Genomic DNA, 24,501 nt, shown 5'->3' on the forward strand with positions numbered 1-24,501 from the left:
GGTTGTCAGGGCGCCATTATGTTTTCGGCGCAACTCAGCCGCTGTGGTTTATGTTGTAATTTGGTGACGAGCTGCGCGGTAAAGTTTGTCTTTAATTCCGTCGGGGTTTAAATTGTTTGATTTTTGTTTGGTTTATTTGTGCGTGTGTTTTTTGTTTCTTTCTGTCAAAATGAGTGACTCAGAAGACTTGACTGACGAGGAAAGGGTGAGTAGAAATGGTGCAATAAACATTCTGAGGGATTGCAGCACAGCCATCGAGGGTTTGACGTTTCAGGGTTTCTGTATTCCCTGAAAATCTTAACCTCAGCACCTCGGTTATCTGTAAATAATTCCTTCTTACACATGGCAGGGCCCGCTGAGCAGTCGGTTTATTGCCATGTTATTGCCTCAGTTGCATCACCAAGGAGATATATATATATATATTTCCTACATGTTCACTTCATTTCTTGAAAAGAAAAATTAATTATTTTTTTAAAACAGGTAAACATAAACTCATCTCTTCCCACCCCACCGCAATCTTTTTTAATGTTACCACCTTCCAGCCTCAAATGAAAGCCGACGGTGGGTTATTTGTTATTGTCAGCCATCTTTGTAAGATGTCTGAAATTTTAATTTAAAAAAAAATCCGACCTTTTATATTTTATTTTTAATCTCTTTTTGTAAGAAAACTTTTTCAGAGACGTTTATTTTAGCAACAAAAAACAAATAAGTTGCAAGTAACATGGGGAGATAGCTTTGGATCATGCATTTTAAAACCAGAGTTATTTGCTAGAGATTGCTTTGAAACTGGATGCAGTACAGCACAGGTCAAAACACAGGCTAGGACTCGTATGAAATGTGTTCCCAACAAAATAGATGTGAATAGAAATGTTTATACCAGAGAACAACTCAAAAATGCATTTCATCATGGAATCATAGAAATTTATGGCACAAAAAGAGGCCATTCGGCCCATTGTGTCTGTGCCAGCTGAGAAAAAGCTACCCAGCCTAATCCCACTTTCCAGCTCTTGGTCCGTAACCTTGTGGATTATAAGTGCATATCTAAGTACCCTTTAAATGCGATGAGGTTTTCTACCTCTACCGCCCTTTCAGGCAGAGAGTTCCAGACCCACAACCCTCTGGGTGGATAAAAATTCTCCTCAAATCCCCTGTAATCCTTCTACCAATTACATTAAATCTATGCCCCCTGGTTATTGACCACTCTGCTAATTGAGAGGCCCAAATAGATTCTACTCTATCTGGGCCTCTCATAATTATATACACCTCAATTAAATCTCCCCTCAGCCTCCTCTGTTCCAAAGAAAACAACCCCAGCCTATCCAGTCTTTCCTCATAGCTAAAATTCTTCAGTCCTGGCAACATCCTCCTAAATCTCCTCTGTGCCCTCTCTAGTGCAATCACATAATTTCTGTAATGTGGTGACCAGAACTGTGTGCAGTATTCTAGCTGTGGCCTAACTAGTGTTTTGTACAGTTCTAGCATAACCTCCCTGCTCTTGTAGTCTATGCCTTGGCTAATAAAGGAAAGTATCCAGTATGCCTCCTTAACCACCTTATCTACCTGTCCTGCTACCTTCAGGGATCTGTTTTTATATAGTATCCCTTTCAGAAGTGGGAGCTTGAAGCTTGCCATTCCTGTCCTCCTGATGGCTAGGTTGATGAGACACAGGTCCGTGAGTCATTCAGACCAGAAGGTCCTGAGTCTGATTACAGGCCTGTGTTGAGTTTGTTGTTCAGTCAGGGTAACTGTTGGGATGCCAAAATTGGCCTAATTACCCGTTGGCTAAGAGGTGGGTGGAGAGAAAACACAGCCAGGGTCCTTGATCCTGATCGCTGTCCACTTTTGGAAAGTGCACATATGTGAACCAAGGGTGAAAACACGATTAGGCTTGGCCAAGCTGATCTTAGTGGTAAAATAGGTGTTGAAACTTGCACGTGATGTATGGCCAATGGGTGAGAAACTGGAGGACTGACTGTTGATGTCTGAGGAACTGTACCCAAGTGCCTTTTAAGAGGAGACAAAGTACTGTAGGACCTTGAAGCTGCAAATACTAAAATTAGCTGACATTTTCATTGAATACACTGTTGAAGCGCTGTACTTGTTTACTGTTTCCGGTAGTCGCATTATTCTTTAATGATACATACATGTTGCAAGGAACAGCGAATTGCAACAATGTACTTGCAGTTCACAATAAAATAGTCTTTAAAGCCAAATCCTTGTTTAGTTGTTTGAAATTACATCAGTTATGGCTATTTGACTAGGCTGTCAACTCCAAAGTGTTTCTAATGTACCCCTTCTAACAAAAAAAAAGTCAGTTAGCTTTTAGTTTCTTTCCCTGTTTATCTCTGAACTGTCTTGGAGGAGTTACTGAGTCTGACATTGGGAGGGAACTAAATTATCAGTCATATTTCCAAGTTATTGGAAGTTTTTTTTTTAGCATCACTCCCAATTAGATTTAGGCATGCAGGTTTTCGTTGTTCAATAACGTGTCACGGAGGGTGTGATAAAGTAGCCTGAGGTGATTCTTCCTATGATTTCTTTCCACACTCAGGGATATCAGTTTATGAGCTGAGGGGACATTTGTGCAGATAAATGTGCATCCCACCATTTGTGGCATAACTAATTGGAGCATGTAATGTTAGTGACACTATCCAATAATGTGCCAATCAGTAATTCTGCAAACAGTAATGATAAATAGATCCTTCTCTTTTTAAGTGTTAATTCAGCACACTCTGTGTTGGGTACAGTTACTCCTTTTAAGATGTTTCACCTTATGTCCATGTTCACTGTTTAAAACAAGGTAAGGTAAATCCACTGCTTGGTGTGATGCTGAACTGAACAGACCAAGAATGTCCCAGGGCCAATCCCCAGATCTGTTGAGATAGTTGATCTTAGCTGGGCAGCAGTGAGGGAATTACAATTTGTCTGATAGTCCTTGGGCTAAGGAAGAGAAAAATCAGCTCCTGCTCCTCACTGCCACCCAGTAACCACTGCTTGAAAGTGCAGGCTTCCACTGGTTGTGAGACATTAAAGAATGCCACTTTTCAGTGAAATTGAAGATAATATTTTGAATGTGTACATTGCTTCTATATGCAGTAGAATAATTCATATCTATAAAAATGTTTGGAGGGAAACTACCAACAGCTTACTGTATTCATCAGATATTCAGCTCTGTCTGGCATAGTAATTCCCTTCTACTCTTTCCCCTGATGTCATCATTCACTTTAAACAAGTATTTAAAATGTTTTATTGCTTTCTCACCAAATTTCTTCATTTTGTCAGCTATGGCTCAGTCACAGTACTCTCACCTGAGTCAGAAGGCCATGGGTTCAAGTTCCTGTCTAGAAACTTGGGCACAAAATCTAGGCTGACACCTCAGTGCAGTACTGAGCGAGTGCTGCACTGTTGGAGGTGCCATCTTTTTTCAGATGAGCTGTTAAACCGAGGCCTGGTCGGCTCCCTCAGGTGGACAAGAAGATATCCCATGGCATTATTTCGAAGAAAAGGGGCGTTCTCTATGTCCTGGCCAATATTTGTCCCTCAACCAACATCATTTTTAAAAAAAAGCTTATCTGACTTATCTCATTGCTGTTTGTGGGATTTTGCTGTGTGCCAACTGGCTGCCTTGTTTCCCTATGTTACAACAGTGACTACACTTCAAAAGTACTTCAATGGCTGTTTCGCACTTTTGGATGTCCTGAGGTTGTGAAAGGCTTTATAGATGCAAGTCTTTCTTTTATTTCCCTACCCCTCAGCTGAAGGTGTGAGTCCTGTATCTTGCCCAACTATTCATGCATGAGCCTCCACTGTGAGTATTAGGCTATTTTACTCTGCGGGGCATCACAAACGATCATATTCCTGGCCCTCATCCGTTATATGCAACAGTGCATTTCCAGCCAAGCTGTTCACTAGCATTGAAGAATGGAAGCCCTGCCCAATCCCCCCCCAGCGACCTAACCCAAGAGCAATTGTAGAACCGCTACTGGGATTGGCTAGCACAGCACATACTGGAGATTAAACCTGTTATCCTCCTGGCCTATTTGGCTTGGGTACTAACTGGATCAACACAGTGAACCATTGGGAAAGCTGTATTTAAAACATTTACAAGCCAAAGCATAAATTAGCACCGGAAACTAAAGAAACTTCTGGTTTTTGAAGACATTCTGGTGGTGAAACAAATGTGAAAAATAAGTTCAACCATATGTCTGCTCCATGGAAAGTCATGTTTGAAGACATTCTGAAGGTTAGGTCTGTTTTTTTTCCCCTCAAATCTTTTGGAAACTGGAGTTTTGTTCTCCAGTTTCTTGCCCATGTGACCACTCTTCAGATGTTAAGCTGTTTGACTGTGAGGGGCATCACAGGCAAATCCTATCCTGGGTTTTGATGACAGGTCATCGACCTGAAACGTTAACCCTACCTTCCTCTCTCCACAGATGCTGCCTGACCTGCTGAGTGCTTCCAGCATTTTCTGTTTTTATTTTGAATCCTATCCTCTCATCTGCCATCCATACAATGTGCAATTCCAGAATGGGTCATTGGGTAGCAATCGAATGAAAGGCCCAGCTAGTTTTTCTCTCCCCAGCGCATGGGCACTGAGGTTAATTATATCAGCAACGGTAGGCTTTGAACCTAGAACTTTCCTGGTCTGCTTGTCTCAGTACCACCCAATCAGTCTTTTCATCCACTGAGTCATAGAGTTATACAGCACGGATAGAGGCCCTTCGGCCCATCGTGTCCGCGCCGGCAGTCATAAGGTGAGCTGTTGAATCTTAGTTCATTTCTGTGGTACAGTCTGCTGTAACCTTATTACTTTTTAAGCATGCTGTATGGAAGTTAGAGTTCATGGTACAGTAAGTGTGGTATATAGCCCTCTAGGGTCTTCACTTTTATGTACAAAAGTTTGCAGCAAGGTGTCTTTGCTTTCTATGAAGGAGCTTTTTCCCTAGTAGATATTAATGGATTTTGAGTGTAAAATGCCCCAAAAATTGTTCCCACTGGGCAATGCTGCATTTTATTGTCTAATATCAAACATTTTGTAAGATCAAACCATTGTTTCTAACATGGTACAACATTGTCATATCAGTGAATCCCATCATGACATTACCAGCATTGTCCAATTACACTTCCATCTATTTGTAACGGACCACTATTTGAGGTGTTTGTGGAGCAGGCCATAACCGTAGTCCTGCCATCTCAATTGTCATGTTTTGATTTTTATTTTGTCGGGAGTTGGTGGGGGGGGGAAAACAGCGAGGAAGGAGAGAAAAATCAATTTAATTCTTTTTTTCTGTAAAAGTCTGGTAAGTAGTATATGTCAGTGGTGCTGAGCTCTACCTCTGCTACATCTTAAGTGCCTGTTAGAATGAAGCATGCAACAGAAGAAGATATATTTAGCTCTTTGCATGTTAGCAAACCCAAATTATAGATTAACTGTGATGCCTTCACAGCTTTACTGCAATCTTTTTTACTTAAATACTTAATTGTCATTTGCCACAAAGTTTGACTCCATAATTATGACTAGCAACAGAACTCTTCAGTTAACAAGAAATTAAATTGTGGCATCCATTATTAGCATCCCTTCCATGGAGGAAAGCTTCTACTATCATGAGACACTTTACCTAGTGATCTGTTTGAGAACTGACAAAACACCTTCCAGCACTGTGGTGTGAGTAACATGCTGCTTAGAGGAATTTTGTCATTTAGATCAACTGATGTAAACCTGTACATTCAACCTGTATCGCGGTTTTAAGATTAGTTTTCAGAAAGTACGTTTTTACTTGATTGAAATTCCAAAATCTGAGATTAACTTTAATGTTGGTACTAGCCTTAGGGGGCTGGATGCACTTGCTGCATGATTTTGTTTCAGGAAAGTGGTTTAGTTTTAATGTGTAGACTTTAAGCTTTTTAAAGCACTTCAATTAGATTGAAACGCAATAATTACCACAAGATTACAGTCATCCTCAAAAAAAAAAAATGAGCAAGGTAAGCATCTGTAATTCCTTTCAGTATCTTGAAAATCAGGGGAAAAAAATCTGGGATTGAAGTAGTGGAAAATAAAAATTAATTCTGCAGTGTGGAGCCCTCTATGAAATTATGAAAACTAGAACAGATAAAGTAGTCACCACGTTAGATAACCAGTTTGGCACAGATAGTTAGATGACAGTTTCATGATACCCATGAATGTGTTATATGAATCTTAACACACTCACACTGTTTTAGGTTTTACTTCTGGACTGTACCATTGAAACACAATGAGGGAATGTAAAAGTTTGTGTTCCAAAGATTACCTATCAAATAGCATCATTACCAATCTTCAGAAGCCCACATTGATCATTCAGGTTTTCTAATGTGTAAGAATACTGGGGTTGATATCCTGACGAGAATATTCATCAAGAGCACCAGACAAATCCTTAGCCCTTCACCATAACTCCTCGTCAAGTGGCAGTCTGGGATTTACCACCTAGTTTACGCCTATGAGTTAATGCACCTAAATTTGGCTCGCCAAACTGTCTTAAATCAACCAGTTCGTATTATATTAGCATTTATATTACCAACCTCCCATCAGGTTCCTCAAGCTACTGAGTGAATGAATTAACCCTTTCTTGCCAATTGTCAAAAGTCAGACAACAAACTCATGAACTAACAATTGTTCATTAAGCTTAAAATCATAATTAGCACTTAAAACTTAAACATTAAGTATACAAATATTTAGCCAATAGTGTTAATTGATAAAATAAACAAGAGGTTACAAAGGCAGTTCACAGTAATTCTGTATTAGCTGCATGCCGATTATTAAATTTACAATTGCGATCAGTGTCTGAGATTGATATGAATTGGAGAAATTCATTTGATAGTTGGCAAGGTAACAGCATTAGATAGCCAATCCAGTAAATAGATTAAAGTCTATATGTTGTAGATAGTAATGTTTCCCAAACTGATACGATCTCCTTATGAGCTGGTGTGGATGAACTGGTGGCCTCGCTTTCCTCTGGGAAGATGGTGTTAGCCTTCAGAGATGTCAAAGTGAAGAACCCCCATCTGTAGAGCTGCTATTCATTCCTTCTGGATCCTCTGCTTCTGGATAAATTCACCTTCTGTGCTCATAGTTGTGTCTGGACTAGCTGGCTTAAGTCTTGCCTTTCTTGATTTTGGAAACCTGTGCCTGAGTGGCACATTTATATCTGCCTGTATCTGGCCGGCTTAGCTTATAATAACTTCTGTAATCTCTTTCTCTGTTGATGCACTCTCTGATTTTTAGAGATACCCTACTACGTATACTAGAAACATAACTCCTACACCTACTACAAAGAACTAGAGCTAAACTAAGAACTAAGACTGAACTTTAGTATCAAAAACACCATCTTGTATATCCTTAATTCTGTTGACCAACCTCAGTGATATTTTTGTTAGAGTTCAGCCCTTCTGGTGTCAATCACCTGACACAGCCTTGACCTCCCAATCAATGAAACACCAGCACCTAGACACACGCTAGGTCGCTCATTTACTCCCTATCTTCTCGTGTCTTTTCTAACAAAAAGGTCACAAGCAGGTCCAGATAAGGTAGGTTCCCCCACCTTTCCCCCCCCCACACACACTTTGCAAATGAGCTATCTGCAGGCCAGTGGTCTTGGCGGCTTGTTTTCTATCTCTGGTATGGAATGTTTTGTCTGTAGAAGCCTTCATGGTTTAATTAGTATTAGCTTTTTCCTTTCCTAGTATTCAGTATGATTACTGACTCCATTTTGAGGACACATTTAAGGCAATTCTTAGATCATTTCTCTTACGAATGCATGACTGACTTGGGTAGTGCCATTCTGTTTCTAACTGATCAATTCAGAACTGCTCTTTTAATACTAGTGCTTTCTCACATACCTGTGCTTTAGTGTTCTGGGGAATTGCTGTAGCAAGACCAAGAATTATGTGATGGCAATAAAATCATGAGCAGCCCAGAAAGATGAATCTTTGGGACTTGTAATACTGAACGTTACAGTAAAAGAGTGCTGATTTCCGTATACTCCCCTACCCTTCCCCCTCTTTCCCACCCCAATTTGTTTATATGACAGGAGGAAAAGGGTGATTTATCCCATTGTATTTTCTTCCCTATTTTGTTTTTGTGTTCATTAAGGATCAAGTCAGGGAATGAGTACAGGGAAATGAAACAGTTTTCTCATTGTAGCCACTGGTTGATATAGCACAAAGAGCTGCAAAGTCTTCTGCCTCAACAGTGTGCCTTACTTAGCAGCTGCCTCAGAGGAGCAGCCACATTGCACTGTTTCCCCACACCAAATATCATTGTGGCCTTTCTGAATGAGATTGGCACGTTGTGCCAGATTATAGGCATTTTATTGCTGTAGACTTAGTTTTAACGTTACAGCTGTAGCATTGTTGCAGAATGGTTTTGCTTTGCACCAGCACTAAAATTGTAATATAAATCTGGAGTCATGGCCAAATTTGACTCGTGAAATGGAGATGGACAGTGCTACAGTTGTAGTGTAAATGCAGCATTAATCTTGGTAAGAATTGAGTTGAGACTGTTGAAACTAATTTCATGAAGGGCCCTTCAAGCCAAAAGAGAGGAGACTGTTACCATCAGCTGAATGCTGAATTTAAACCCATTTCTTGTTAGTGAATTAACACACTGTCCTTTCACTATCATCTATTTCCCACTCTAATGTATTTCCACTAGATATTAAAACCTATGTGGAAATAATTCTGTTGATCAATGAGGGTTTCTTGAATTTTTGCTTGTAACACTCTTTAAAAAGTTTTACCACATAGTTTTTCTTAAAGTAGCTACCTGTTTCACTGTAGTGCTTGATTTTGTCATCTCAGACCCAAAGGAACTTGAATACTGTACCTGATTTATATAAAATTAGTAAAGGTTAATTTGCTTATCCTTGGCTAAATAGACACTTCAACAAAAAAAATCCCAAAATGGGTGGAGAAAGTTTAATGGGAAATTAAGATTTACAACAAGCTTGAATCTGAATCCATTTGCTGAATATTCTTTTTCCATTAAGGTTAATGTACATGAAGAAGGTGGAATAATGGAAGATAATCAAGATAATGACTATACACACAAGTATTGCAGATCAGTCAAATAAATTTGAAGCTGAAATGAGAGCGAAGGATGGTCAGATAGAAGAGCATGCATGGTGTAAGGCATTAAGTGGTTTGGAAGGTGAAGAATACACGGTGTGAGAAAACTGAAAAATGAAGAATGAAGAAAAGAAAAAGTAAAAACGAGTGAAGTAAATTTAAAAGAAGGTGTCTGGAGGAAAGATACCTAGGCCAAGTAATGTATATAGTCTATTTGTGTCTGTATGCTACAGTTCTAGTATAAATTGCATGCTAAATTTATAATCCGACTGATTTATAGAAAAAAAAATTGAACAAATATGATTTTAGGGAAGATTTAACATTCTAGCTAGGTTAATTGGGGCTTGCTTTATTAGGGAGGTGGTTGAGGAGAAATTAAGTGCTGTAGTTGAGAATAAGACTTTTGCCTAATTAGGGTATAGTTGGAGTTTTACCTGGTTTCTGTTTGGTAATCAAATGTCCTGATGCACTAGGATGGGAGATCATCATCAAGGTCACGGAGCGGGAGCCCAGCTGAACCGACCAAGTCCAAAAGCCGATCTGCTTCTCGTTCTTTGTCAAGGTCATCAAACCTGTCAGGATCTCGGACTCCATTCTCACAATCTAGATCACGGTCCAGGTCACGGTGAGTGAAAGTATTGCAAAAGAACTTGTGTTTTTTAAGTGTGTAGAAAGAATACTTTTTCACTGCTCCCTGAAAATTATAATTGTGAAGTTTTGAATTTTGTCAGAATTTACACGTCCTTGAATTGTGTCTGCCAGATGTCCATTGTAATGTTGAACCTATTCTTTATTACTGACCACTTCCTTACACGTTCAGTCAATCCTAATGCAATGCTGGCAATCTTTTATGGGTGGAAGTAGAAAAGCACCTTTTATTGTTGGCTCATTTGATAGTGCTCATGCCTCTGAGTCAGAACCTTGTGGGTTTAAATCCTGCTCAGGACTTGAGCACAAAATATAGACTGACAGTTCAGTACATACTGAGGGACTGCTGGATTGTCAGATGTGCCACCTTTCAGATGAGTTAAACTGAGGTCCTGTCTGCCTGTTTCAGACACAAAAGATCCTATTGCACCATTTGAAAAGGAGCTGGTAGTTCTTAGTGTCCTGGCTCCCTCAAACAACACCACCAAAAAACAGATTAACTGGTCATTCATTTAACTTCATCTGCTGTTTCTGGGATCTTTCTACGTGCATATTGGCTTCTGCTTTTACCTACCGAACTGACTACATTTCAAAAGTAATTCATTGGATGTGAAGCACTTTGTGATGTCTGAGGACATATTAATGGGCTACAGAAATGCAAATGCTTGCTTTCTTTTCTTCCTTCATTTCTACAAGGCGATGGCTAGGGATGAAATTTTATTAAGATCATTTTGTTGGTCCCAAAACCAACTTGAGACAGCATTTGTGCAATTCACCTGACTCACTATTTTGTTTGTAATGTTTTGAACCGACCATGAGCAGATTTTCCCCTAATGGCTTAGTGAGTTTATCCAATGAGCAACTGAGTCATATAGACTGGCAAGGTTCTAGTTTCAATCCTCTGCTATGTTAACTGATCTCAGCTGAGCAGTCGTGGGAGTGCAACAGTTGTCCTCAGTGTCTTCACTTAGGGGGAGGGTTCCCACTCCTGAGCATTGTCCAGGAAGTGTGCACATGTGGATGTCAGTTGAGGACAGTATGATGGCTCCTGCTATGGGATTCTGATTGTCGAGGCTCTCATGAATATTGGTCACTCGAGCGAGGTACTGGAGTGACACTGGTGCCTGGGGAAGCATACACCAATGTGGAGTCAATGCCTTCTAGAGAGGAGAGGTGTAGCAAAAAAAATTAGGGGAAAAGAAACTGATCAAGATGTTTGAAGCATTAAAATATCTCCCATGAACATGGGATTGGGAATGAAGGAAAGTGAATGATCACTTTAATTTAAATTTATGTTCTTAAACACCCTGTTTAATGAGATGTTTGTGCAGTGGTGATCTGTGGCTCTAGAGGTAGTAACTTTGCATCCCATTCATGGGGCCCAATTATGAGCTGCAGTCTCAACTGGAATTAGATGGTGTGTGTAGATGAATATTGTCTACTACTGTGAATACAGTATCTTGTGGAGATCTCCTTTTGGGAGGGGAGAGGGAGAGCTGGGTGAGGATGTAACCTAGGTGTTGGGGCATTGAGGTGGCTTTGACAGACTCTGGAAAGGTCCAGGATTTAGACCATCCAGCATAAATATGGTAACTGCAGGTAGAAGGAAAGGTGACAGAAGATTTAAATCGGTAAGTGTATCTCAGTCTGTCTGCTATGAACAAAGGTGTCTTGTATTGGATATGTTATGTCCTTAAGCCAGTTTAGAATCATAGACTGATACAGCACAGAAGGCAGCCATTCGGCCCATCGTGCTTGTGCCGGCTTTGAAAGAGCTATCCAAATTAGTTGCTGGAGTATTGAGATATTTTTAATGTTCTCCTTTTCCTGAAGATGGTAACCCATACTTGAGTATAAAGTTCCATGAGTGCCAGCAACCCTCCAGCTGGCGTGTCTGCGATGTCTTTGATCATTGGGGGTGGATGGGGGTGTTACAATTCAGGATTTTTCCCAACACTCTTGTGTTCACAACAAAAAGGTGGTTTCCATTAGAAGGCCAAGTTTCCAGTGATCAGAAGCCAATGTCTTTACGATGTGCTGTGTAAGGTTTAGTGTGCTCGGGTTTAACAAACTCCCAAATGTAGTATAGAATTCACCGGAGATTGTGGAATCAGATTCTTCTCTCGAATGGTGGAGCGTACCATGTTATGGGACCAGTTCCTACAGGGTAAAACAATTAGCCAAATTTAGCGAACTTAAATTCTATCCTTCATGTTTTGGATCCACCTGTGATTGAAGGTATATGAAGCTGAACATAAGCTCGAGGAACAGCACCTTATCTTTCATTTAGGCACTTTACAACCTTCTGGACTCAACATTGATTTCAATAACTTCAGATCATAACCACTGCTCCCATTTTTTTAGTCACCTAGTGCTGGTAATGGTTCTGTTGCCATTTATGGCTGCCCCGATCAATCTTTTGTTTCTTAACTTGTCCCATTACTACCTTCCCTTGCCTTACACCATTATCCCTTTTGTCATTTAATCACTTTTGCCCTCTACCCTATCACAGACCTTCCTTTTTGATCTTTCCTCCCCACCTCTCCCTTCTCTTCTCCCCCTCCCTCCCCCTTGCTCTGTATTTGCTCAAAAACATTAACTCTCTTAACATCATCCAGTTCTGACGAAAGATCTTTGACCTGAAATATTAACTGTTTCTTTCTGCACAAATGCTGCCTGACTTGCTGAGCTTCTCCAGTATTTTCTGTTTTTATTTTAGATTTCCAGCATACGCAGTATTTTGCTTTTGAGCCAAATTTAATTACGGTTTACAAAAGCCAAATATTGCGGAAAGATACTGAATCAACATATACTCAAAAATAAGGAAATTAGAATCAGGCCATTGCAGTTAAAATACCCTTTTTGGAATGCTTCATGAGTCTGAAATGACAGCTTTTGGGTGAAAGTCAAGTTTGTCTGCCTCTTGGTAGACTTTCCAGATGCAATATGTGAGGACAATTAGAATTTCAGTTCACCCATGGAGTTAGGATTTCCTGTCAGAACTAAAGAGAAAATTCCTCAGTATGTTTCCAGTCCAAAAGCCTCAAGTCAGATCCATAACTAAAGATATAGTAGGAATTATTGCATGGAATCAGCAGATTCTTGCATGTTCATCTAAATTGATTTTGCTGTTTAAAGAGAATTATTAATTACAATTACTGGCTGACTATGGAAATGAGTTCAATTTGAGCCCCACTATTTGCATTTAAAGAAAGTCTTGCATTTAGCTAGCGCCTTTCACGACCTCAGGACGTCCCAAAGCGCTTTACAGCCGATGAAGTACTTTTGAAGTGTGGTTACTGTTGTAATGTAGGAAATAAATTTAGTTATGGGGGACTTTATGAAACCATTGCTTCCCACTGTCAGGGTAGTTTGTAATCTCCTCTAATAGAGCCATCCATTTAATTACATTTCTGTTTTAACAGCTCAGGCTCACGACACCGCTCTCACAAGTACTATTCACGATCCAGATCACACTCTCGGTCATACAGGAGAAGATCCAGGAGCCGGTCTTACTCACCTGGGTACAGGCGTCGGAGAAGCCACAGCCGCTCTCCCATGTCAAGCAGACGACGTCATCTTGGAAACAGGGTCAGTGACCAGTTTTTTTTATGATCAGTTCGTGTAAGATGAGTTTAATTTGCCAAGAAAACTTGCTCTTTGGGAATTCCCCTTTCCACTAATAGCGTGGATTTCATATCCAATGCTTCTGGATCATAGCCACACAGCAGCACAATTTTATGGAGCAGAGGAACAAGTTGCAGCAGAATCTATCAATTTAGGTCAGCAATTCGACATCTTATTTTAACTGATCCTAACTACCTTACCATGGGTCTGCGTTGGAGCAAAAGAGGTAAAATTCATAAGGTCACCCATCTAGAATTGAATCTCAGCAAAATGAATGAGCTAAAATCTGTGTGGAGAGAAAACGTGTTCCTAAATAGCACTTGCTCCTAGGTCTAGTAGCCTTGTACCTCCTACTTTTTCCTCCAAAAAAGGAGGTAGGAACTTGCTACCACATAACCTTGGCCAGATATAAGGCTCTATGCTTCATGACTAGTCAGTGTCACTGAAAGACTGGCTGCCAGCAGCATTCCTTGGCAATTGGAATGTCTCATCAGTTCTGGTGGCCTAGCTGAGACAGGTGACCTGTGGTGACTTGGGTGGGTATACGTTTAGTACTGCTTGTCTTTATGGGGCTGTCAATTGATTTTATTTATTTTTGGTTTTCCTCCCTTTTTTAAAGGTTCACGCACCACACACCATTCTCTGGCCACGATGGGTGGGACAGAAACCTCCCCTCAGGTCTCTGCTAAAGCCATTTTGCAACTGGCTACTGTTGGGTGCATAAAAATGGCCCAGATCGACTCAGCAGCCAAGTGCAAAGTGTCTGACCTCTGTTCAACATCTCCCTAACAACTCAGCTGAGATTTGCAAAACTGTGGTGCAGCTCCCTCCTACACTGTGATACAGAGTACTGGTGCACACCAAACTACATTCCCACTCAATGGTTAACGTATCAGAGGTGCATTCTGTATGCCTAGTATCCAGTATTTACTCAGCAAATGCAGGTGAGTTTTTTTTTATATTCAGCCCAGTTTCTAATGGTGATTAACCAGTGGCATTATTTTTAACCAAATTGGTGCTGTCTCAGTATTTGAGGTGGCAGTTCTACTGGGTCTTTGCTATTTTTCACTTCCCATAAGCCATGCACAATTCTTTGGGCATGTGACCTGATTCCCGGCTTTGTCGATCTCACTTCAGTTGACACCACAAGCAATACGAAACGCTGATTTTTAAGCTTTTTTCCCCCTCATTTTGGAACAGGTGCCGAGTCTCTACTCAGCACTACCGACAACATAGCAGAGATTTTAAGAAAAAGTAGTTTCCAAAGAACTTGTGCTGTCTTGCGTGCACACCGTTTGACACATAATCAGGAATATGACATGACGTGCAATTGTATTCTGTAGGCACTACATAGGGGTGTCCAACCCACACCCAGATCAACCAATCACCTGCCATGTCGTTACAGTTGGCCACTCAGCGTCCTATTGATTGTGCATCTTAGCCAATCATGGGACACAACCTTACTGATGCCATCAATCAGGTTCAGAGTTCCTGGCCAATCAGAGGCTGTTATTTTAAAAGTCCAACATGGTGCCTGGCCACAGTGTGCATCTGCTACTCCTAAATAAACAATTATTTCCACATGTTTTTAGTTATTGGCATTGCAGTAAACACTAAACCGCCATTATTTTCCAAAGAAGCACGGATCCCTGCAGTAAAAACCACAAAAATAAAATTGACAAATTAAACCAGAGGTACAGAAAATCACTGAAAATTCAGCTTTAATGATCCAAGCCACAGACCCACCAGCCTGAATCTCAATCCCTGCAGCCACCACACCCTTGCTTTTGTGTACTTGGGAACCATAGCTTTCACCTCAGTAGGTAATGTAGTTAGTTTTATTTTCCCTCTTACTGCACTTTTCTCTTCTGTCCCATCGCTGAAAATGTTGGCTCTTTACTGGGGTATGGTTCCAGGGGCAAAGGCACCCTCAGTTACTTTGCCTGAATGGCCATTATTCATCTGTGGGCCTTCACGATGAGTATTGGGAGGCTCTTTGATTTGAGGTGTGGGGGGGTGGGTAGAGAAAGAATGGGAAGATCATAGCCAACCCTGATTCTGTCCTCACTCAACATATGCATTTGCAGCAGGAGTTGTGCATAGCCATCAGGAGTAGAAACTCTGGATAATTTATCCCTACCTAAAACAGGGTTGCTGGAACTAATTTTAGCAACCTTACCATAGTCTGGCTGAGATCAGATAATTCTGCACAGATTGGAAATGAAAGCAGTGAGCTTTGTGGTCTTTAAGGCTCAGCTACTCACCACACAGATGAAGAGGTCCCAGTTTCAATTTCCACTCTACTGAGTTTGCTGATCTCAGTATAAGTGGTCCATTTGGCCTCTGCATTCCTGCACTAGGGAACTGGAAATCAGCCATAGTTCCTACTCCTAATCACTATCCAGTGATTCCTAAAGATGCTCTTGTCTGTGTGCCTCAGGTGATGACTGGATGAGACTTAATTGTGACACCTCCTCAAATAACCTCCTGCCTTTCACTGTCTATTTTCACATGTGGAGAAAGACCTCTTGAGCAAGGTAGCAGATGCCCACCAGCGTCCATTGGTGGAACTATGCCCTAGGAAATGCCATTCCTTCAGGTGGGAGAAAATGGCAGAAAATTGTTCTGTGGGGGTGGAGAAATCCCATACAATCCCCCCACTGCAACCTGAGATTATGCAGACAGACATTCAACAAGTGTAGGTTTAATCAGGCCCATTCTCCTGTGTCTCTATTTGGTCTACTGGTTTTGATTCGTTTTATTAATGAGAAGTAAATTTTCTTATTACAGTTAAAATAACTTGTGAAAATGGGCCTGCTAAAAGGAAATGTAATGGGAAGGGGACTTTGGTATAATGGAAAACATTAAACTACTACTTGGTGGAATGTGATTTAATCTGTTTTAATAGTTTTACTACTGTGTACTCAGCCAGTACTGACTTTATTTTGGCTTGGGCATCTGATTGGCATCCAGAACCAACCCAAACACTGATCTGCAGGATTGCAGATGAAACCAGGAGCCAATGGGCTTGTTCACAATAGAGTGGCTCGTAGCTGAGAGGAGACACCTGAATATCTCCTACCAAGTATTAATTTCATTACAAGTTTGTTCCACAGTAGCTACAGGGAGGGAAGGGAGTAGTCTATATTTCAAATATTGTCAGTAGTGTTCCCATTCTGAACTAAAATTTTAACGTTGTCATTGAACTGCTATTTTGGTTCCTTCCTAGGCCAACCCAAACCCTAATAGTTGCCTAGGAGTGTTTGGCCTGAGTTTGTACACCACCGAACGGGACCTGCGTGATGTGTTTTCCCGATACGGACCACTTGCAGGAATCAATGTCATCTACGATCAGCGGACAGGAAGATCAAGAGGATTCGCTTTTGTCTACTTTGAAAATGTTGAAGACTCTAAAGAAGTATGTTTACACAACAGTCTGAATCTCCATTAGGGGACAAGCTAAGTGTTCGTCTGTTACCACAGTTCATGTTCTCCAGAAGTAACAGAAAAGCCTTGCTTTGCTGCTGTCAGTCTGGTCAGTGAGATGTACAGCTTGTAATTTCAGACTGTCCAAAGTGAAGCCACCTCAGAAAGCTTAAAATGTTGCCTTTCCATAATTTTGCTATGAATAGGATAACTAAATCTGCACAATTTGGTAAACTTGCAAAAGTCATAAATGTAAAATCTATTGCTACAATTTATTTACAGCCTTGGGGTAAACCAACTTGTATATTTAATTGTTAGTAAAAGCTTCATTTTCCTGTTCTACTTTAAGATTCCATTTTTCATAAACAAAAATTTTAGAGTGGGAACCCCCTCAAGTAGTTGGCACTCTAGTACTTGAAGCCATGCTGTGTAGGATATGCATTGGCAGCAATACTCCATTTACAAAGGGAACGTTTTACAGTATTATCCCACTGATTGTTGCTTGAGGTGCTATTCCACAGGTATTATCCCGCTGATTGTTGCTTGAAGTGTTATTCCACAGGTAACTGCAGTTCTTTGGTGCTTTGCCCAAGTGGCTACTCTTTATTTGTGAACCGAGAATGGGTTAGTAGGCTGAGCCAGGTCCGGTTCTCATCCAACATCCCCAATAAATTTCCAGCAGGGAAAGTTACTGGCTAGCCTTCAGTATTTGGAACCCTGAGACCCTAAGGCTTAACTGTAGTCGCTCTATCTGTCTGACAGAAAACTGAGAATTGAACTTTTATAACTTGGTACGGCACCAGGTGGTGCCGTTACCCACCAGACCATCAAGGGAGTTGCACAGTTTTTAAGTTCTATTACTGACTGTTGCTAGCTCATCCTTCAGTAGCTTTTCTTTTCCCCCATTTTTAAACTGGAATAGTGATCAGTTTTCCTATTGCTCATGGGGCAATAGTTTTCCTTGTGCCAAGTGGATGCCCAGGCATTACCCCACTTTCCTTGGATTCTCTCAATCACCTAGCGTGGTATTAGTGAAGCTCTGAAAATTGGTCTGCAGCCTGGGGAAATAGTGCAAGGAGATGCCAACAAAGGAAAAAGAACCTATCCAAAAATTATTTTCGAAATTTCTTTTGAGTTGACTTCTTCACTGTTATGGGAAATCACATGGCCATGTCTAGTATCTCTTAACAGCTTGGCCGTAGGAATTTGTTTGGAGAAATATGTGGCTGCTGCATCCTATCACATTGTAGTCTACAACATTAGAAGAAAAGCATAGTGCCACAGTCTGCAGATTTTGTCAAATCTTCATTAATTTTGCAACGGTGCCTCTGAACTGGAAATATCATACTACATTATAAAATGAAGGAAATCTGGTTGTAGACTGAGGGGGAACAGGGGTAATATATCCTTTGTCTCCCATGGTTGCTAAGTGGCTAATTACACCAACTGGAGTGACTGAGAAAGTCCCAGGATCAATTGCAGCACAGAGGTGAACTATCTGGCTTATTTCTTCCCTCTCTCGTTAGCACAGGAACATTGAAACCCCACAGTACAGCAGAGACCTTAAATGGGTACATCAACATAATGGTTATGTTACTGGAATAGTTATTCAGAGGCCTGGACTAATTCCAGAGAATGAGTTCAAATCGCACTGTGGCAATTTGAGAATTTGAATTCAATTTTCAAAATCTGGTAATAAAAAACTAGTATCAGTAAAAAAAAAAAAAATTACCATGAAGCAGCCAGATTGTCGTAAAAACCCAACTGGTTCACTAATGCCCTTACCCGGTCTGGGCTATATGTGACTATAGTCCCTTACCGAGGTTGACTCTTAGCTGCTCTCTGAAGTGGCCTAGCAAGCTACTCAGTTGTATCAAGACACCATCTGCAGCGGTTCAAGAAGGCCCACCACCACCTTCTCAAGGGCATCTAGGGATGGGCAATAAATGTCGGCTTTGCCAGTAACAGCCACATCCCAAGAATGAGTTTTTAAAAAAAAAATTCAGATCAGAGATCAAATGGGACCTTGTTGGTCTGCATAGCTCAGTATTGCGCTGTGCAATACATTTATTCATTCAGTGAGCTGTCAGGGGAGTTGATAATTGGGGATTAATTCAGAAAATTTGGGAAATTGTAACTGACAGCATTTTTAGCATTGCCTGTACATGCCCAGGACATGCTTATGTGGCTCGGTGTCAAATTTTGTCAGAAAACACTCCTGTGAAGCGCCTTGGGATGTTTTACTACGTTAAAGGCGCTTTATAAATGCAAGTTGTTTAGTGTTCAGTGAATCCCTCAAACTAAATCATTGTGAGACTCATAATAGAAAGTTCATTTGAAAGAATCCCAAGTAACTTTTGAGCAGTTTAGTGTTTTGTATGTACTGTAGACAATCCAGCACTGCCGTTACTCTAGGTTGAGCAAGCAAACAACAGCTTTCATTTATATAGTGCCTTTAACGTAGTAAAATGTCCCAGGGCACTTCACAGGAGCAATTATCAAACAAAATTTGACATCAATCTACATACGGAGATATTAGGTAGGTTTTAAGGAGCACCTTAAAGGAGGTGGAGGGGTTTAGGGAGGGAGTTTCAGAGCAAAGTAAAATCTCATTGGAAGATGTTGATTGTTTAATGTTCAGTTTACGACTGCAAAGATGTTAAATGCAATGTACCTGGCTGCAACTGTAACAAAAGCAATTTAGTGGCATAGCAAGTTGGGTGCGCTAACGTACTGTGTCACAGCAAAGTAGGGTGAAAATACACGGTGAGTGCCCAACCTTGATTAGAGAATTGTAAACAATTTTACAACACCAAGTTATAGTCCAGCAATTTTATTTGAAATTCACAAGCTTTCGGAGGCTTCCTCCTTCCTCAGGTGAATGCTGCATTTTCCACAGCATTCACCTGAGGAAGGAGGAAGCCTCCGAAAGCTTGTGAATTTCAAATAAAATTGCTGGACTATAACTTGGTGTTGTAAAATTGTTTACAATTGTCAACCCCAGTCCATCACCGGCATCTCCACATCTTGATTAGAGAAAACACTGAACAGAATCTAGGCCCTTCCCCAGAAGGAGCAAAAATCGAGAATGAGACACTGGGGCTAGTCTTGGTAGTCAGTTGCATTGTTGCAGGCTTTTGCCGTATGTTGCCTGTCTGTCCAACGTGAGCTGCAGTATGGTACAGCGAGATCTGAAAGAGGGGTAAATTGTAAAAAAAATCACAAGCTCCACCTTCGCGTGGAAGTAAATATTTAGCCCTATTGTATTGCGTGCATTATTGGAGAGTCTAGAACCTACCTCAGGTTATGTCAAAAGTGGTTTTCAACGGGTTGCTATAGCATGTAAAGAGTTTGAAACTGGTGCAATTGGTCCAACTCCCTGAAATGCCTGTTACGCTTGTACTCTGCGCTGCGGATGTGAGAGCACGTGAGCCCCGGGCACACGACTTGATTGGTTGGAGGCGCTGGGATTGTTGCAAAGTGGAGCTTCCTGATTGGACTGCGTGGCTGGATTTTATTTGTTAATGGCGCGCGTGCAGCTCTTCGTAACCATTCAACATCGCGGGAGGCGCCTGGGCGGGAGGGGGCATGTCTCGCCTCACCCTCTAGACGGTACAAACAGCAAAACACAGGCCGCTATCTGTTGCACATGATAAGTGTCTGATGTTTAAGTTTTGCTATAAGGCGTTGGCTTGCTTGTATTTTCCCCCAATGTCCACGTGCTCTAACTTCACATTTGGAAAACAATTAAGTTCCTACCAAAAGAAACATTTGGAAGGTTATTTATAAATCACATATCGATTTGCTAGATTTAGGGGGGAAAAAAACACCAGTGAAAGAAAAAAGGCGACATAATGGCAACTTTATCTGTTGCAATAGTTTTCCTGTACACTATGTCTTAATTTGTCCAGCTGTGTAGCTGTTTTTTATCTGTGGGAAGAAAGATGAGTAGTAACAAGCCAAGGATGAGGAGAGGAGTTGAAGCGGAAAAGAAAGCAGGCCATGTTGTGCTTTGATAGAAGAACTCGCTGAAAGGCGTGCGTTGCTATTTTCCTAAGGATCTGAACAAGACTCGAAGTTTCATAAATATATTTATGTAGCCCGTCTACTTCGTTATGATTGTCATCAATCAGATTTTTAAAAAAGAAAACTAGTAAATGCACATGGTGTTTTTCGAAATGACAAAATCTTAATGGAAAAATAGACGATCGTGAACAGCAAACGTCACAGGATGGAAATGTTCAGTTCAGGTACACACAAACAAAGCAGGAACGGTTCTGTGGTTTATTTTTGTGGTATCTGCAATTTTGGAACTTTGTGTTGTAATTGGCAACATTTTCAGCATTTCCGTATTTTTCTAAACTGTTTCAATTCGGCCAGTGGAATTCCAGACTTCGACATTTAATCAGGACCACAAGATTCCAGTGTGGTTTCCTACTAATGTGTGCCGAACATAAATTGTTTCAGCAACAAATTCACATTTATTGTATTGGGAGAATGTATTAAATCGTGAAATTGCAGATTACACTTTTCCTGCCGTTCTGTAGTTGGCTATTTGGCCTAATTTAAAATCGCTTGTACATTTTGGGGGAGGGGTGGGACCATCACGATGACGGTTATATTTTCATAACGCGATATACTAGGTGGAATTTGAAACCGCAGTCTCGAGTGTCGATTTCTAATTGTGTATAAACGTTAAACTAGAAATTGTTCTTCAGTCTCATTTTTCTCTTCCCCCACCCCTCATTTTTATAACAAATCGGAAAGACCAATTCTCTTTAATTAAATTGTTTCCATCTGAGTTTCCCAGCGCCACAGTGTAGTCATCTTAGTGCTATAAATAAATGGCCTTATTCCTAATTTTCGCACTTTGTGCAGCCATTTGTGTAACCTCCTTTCATTAATGTAGTTCTGCAAATTTTCTACTTTTCAATTGGAATAAAAGTAAAACTTTGAATACAGAGAAATATTACAATAAGGGCCTGTTACCTGTTAGTCCGCTTTGACGACATGCTATACTCAAAACATTAACCTGTCTTTTCTCCTAATCTGTGATTTCCAGCATTTTGTTTTTTATTCACACTAACTGTTGCTTTGCATTTAACAATACAGATTTGTCAGTTAATCACTGAGATCTACACTTGATTCCTTTTTTTTTGCAAAGCACAACATTGAGAATAGCGGCATCAAAGTAATGCTTAGTTTCTTCTCTACAGGCAAAGGAACGTGCTAATGGGATGGAACTTGATGGTCGACGCATTAGGGTAGATTATTCCATTACAAAACGACCCCACACTCCAACCCCAGGAATCTACATGGGCAGACATACCACGTGAGCGCAGTCATTTTTTCGTATGAAACCTATTTTTTTGCACAGTACTTTCTTTACCTTTTTATAGTAGTTAGATACTGAATTGGGCACATTTATTGACATTTTACAGTAGTGTTGGTTCTTCCCATTACAATGACTCTTACAGTGAAAGGTACCATGAGGGGGATTACACCTACAGGTAATGCTTGATTCAAACTGTATGTGGTCAATTCATGGATATTATTGTCACTGATGTTTACATTTTAGCACATACCTTCCACTATCCTCATTCTGGTTGTGTCCCTCCCTTTGCTCTACTGTTGAATTCTCTTCCTAAGCCTGTCTGCCTTGCTGAATCACTGCCCACTTTCAAAAGCCTCCTAAAACCTATCTCTTTTGTTAATGCCTTTGGTAACCTCTCTCAACCCATCTCCTAATTCCTGCTTGGTGCCTGACTTCCCCTCCCTTTTGGTGAAGCACTTTGGCGCATTCACCAAGTTGAAGGTACTGTATATATGCCTATTGTTCTACCCAAATCTTAATTTGAAGCAAGCTGGGTGAATTAATTGGATCATTAGATTTTAGTAGGACATTTCCAACTGTTGTCATCCATGCCTTTGTCACTTCCAGACTCTAATTCCAAAGCTTTTCTGGCCAGCCTCCTGTCCTTCAAGCACGATAAATCTCAGTTTATCCTAAACTCTGCTGCCCATATCCCATCCTGCACTGTTACACTCACCCCTGATGTTGCTGACCTACTTTGGTTCCTGGTCCTCAGTGCCACCAATTTAAAGTGTCCATCTTCATGTTTAATTCACTTCATGGCTTTAACCCTCCGTACCTCTAACTTCCTCTAGCCCTACAGCTCCCCCGGAACTCTCCGTTACTCCAACTTTGGCCTCTTCTGCATCCTCTCCCTCCCTTTGCCTCACTATTGACAGCTATGCCGTCAGCCATCTAGGCTCCACGCTCTGGAATTCCCTCCGCACTTTACCTTCCCTTCTTCCATTGAGACCTAACTTAAAACCCAGCTCCGTGACCAATATTTTATTAACCCCTCCTAATGTCTCCTTCAGCTCAGTCACCATTTTTGTCTAATTATGCTTTTATGAAGTGCCTGGGGCGTTGTTCTACCTTTAAAGGCACGCACCATATAAATGCAAGCTGTAGCTGAAATGAATCAGTGACTCATTCTTCCAAAAGCCTGTACCTAATCGATCAATTTTAATTTCATAATAGTTAAGTGAACTTCTGGCTACATGTCAGAAATTTTCACTTTACTCTTCAAATTGGTATTGTACTACTACAACTTGGAAATGAAACATAAATGTTCACCTGCAATCAAACCATGCCTGCATGTATTCACTAGCTGGCTGCATATTGAGGGAAAGTGAAGCAGTCACATTCACATGTTAAAGTTCATTTTAGCGCAATTTGTATTGTAATGTTACAGTAACTATTGGATATCATCTGTTGTAAATTGCAAAATAACGTGGATGTGGGTAGATGGTTTTTGGCTTGCCTGCCTGCTTGATGTTTGTAAGAAGTGAGGACATGTGCTCGTGGTAATCAAATTCCTGGTTGTATTCTGGATTTTTATTTAAAGTCAAACTTGTGTTCTTCCTAGAAAACGTTCACCTTCACCCTGTTACAGCAGATACAGATCTCGATCTCGTTCTTAAACCCTACGTAAGTGTTGAGGCCTATAATTTCCCTCCTGCTGTGCAAAACTTTAAAAAAAAAATTCAACAGATTTTGAAGTGATGTGTATTATTTTCTCTCTGCAGATCAATACTGATGACATCCACCAAGTATTTCCTGCCAGTTTAAACGGATGGGAACCTTTTCAAACCTACAGGGATTTTTTTTTAACTAAAATGGGAATTCTTGGGCATTGTGGCGCTTTTTTACAAAAAGCTTTTTTAATTATTTTAAGCAAAGCCCTATAATCAGAAGTCTCATTTTAAGATATAATAGTTTTCTGGTGCTTCACTAAGTGATATTGCTTTTATGGCCATAATAGTGTTAGAGAGCCTGTCTTTTTAATGGGAAACCTACATACAATATTGTGCTGTTGCATTAAATCACAATTATTGCAGTAGTATAATTTCTGGTATATATGTACTCTGATTACTTTAGGATATTAAGCAAAGTGTCTTGACTTTTTTTTGTGCACAATATGTTTGATTATGCAGTACTTTATAAGGAAAGATTCAGTTGTAAAGCTGCTTTGTGGGAAGTGATATGCAATAAATGTCTTAGACACAGAATGTATGACCTGATTTCCTCATGCTCAAAAGGCGGTCAAGATTATCAGATGCAACCGTAACCCTTTCAGGCTGTAGTGCTGCACCTTGCTGAAAGTACCAGTAAAGAACATCTTTAAAGAA

General features: G+C 40.6%; 1 protein-coding gene across 2 annotated transcripts; it reads left to right on the plus strand.

Annotated features, from left to right (window-relative positions):
* On the plus strand, positions 1 to 24,501 carry LOC137299838 (transformer-2 protein homolog alpha-like). 2 transcript variants are annotated; one of them, XM_067968756.1, is made up of 8 exons: positions 1 to 205; positions 9,573 to 9,724; positions 13,173 to 13,338; positions 16,604 to 16,792; positions 22,017 to 22,132; positions 22,242 to 22,310; positions 23,739 to 23,800; positions 23,899 to 24,501. In XM_067968756.1, the coding sequence occupies exons 1-7, from the start codon at positions 170 to 172 to the stop codon at positions 23,791 to 23,793; spliced, it is 783 nt and encodes a 260-aa protein (XP_067824857.1). In that variant the 5' UTR covers positions 1 to 169; the 3' UTR covers positions 23,794 to 23,800; positions 23,899 to 24,501. The 2 variants fall into 2 exon arrangements, with proteins under 2 accessions (XP_067824857.1, XP_067824858.1); XM_067968757.1 differs by lacking the exon at positions 22,242 to 22,310 and having other exon boundaries at positions 2 to 205.

Source organism: Heptranchias perlo, chromosome 30, assembly GCF_035084215.1.
Source record: "Heptranchias perlo isolate sHepPer1 chromosome 30, sHepPer1.hap1, whole genome shotgun sequence".
NCBI lineage: Eukaryota > Metazoa > Chordata > Chondrichthyes > Hexanchiformes > Hexanchidae > Heptranchias > Heptranchias perlo.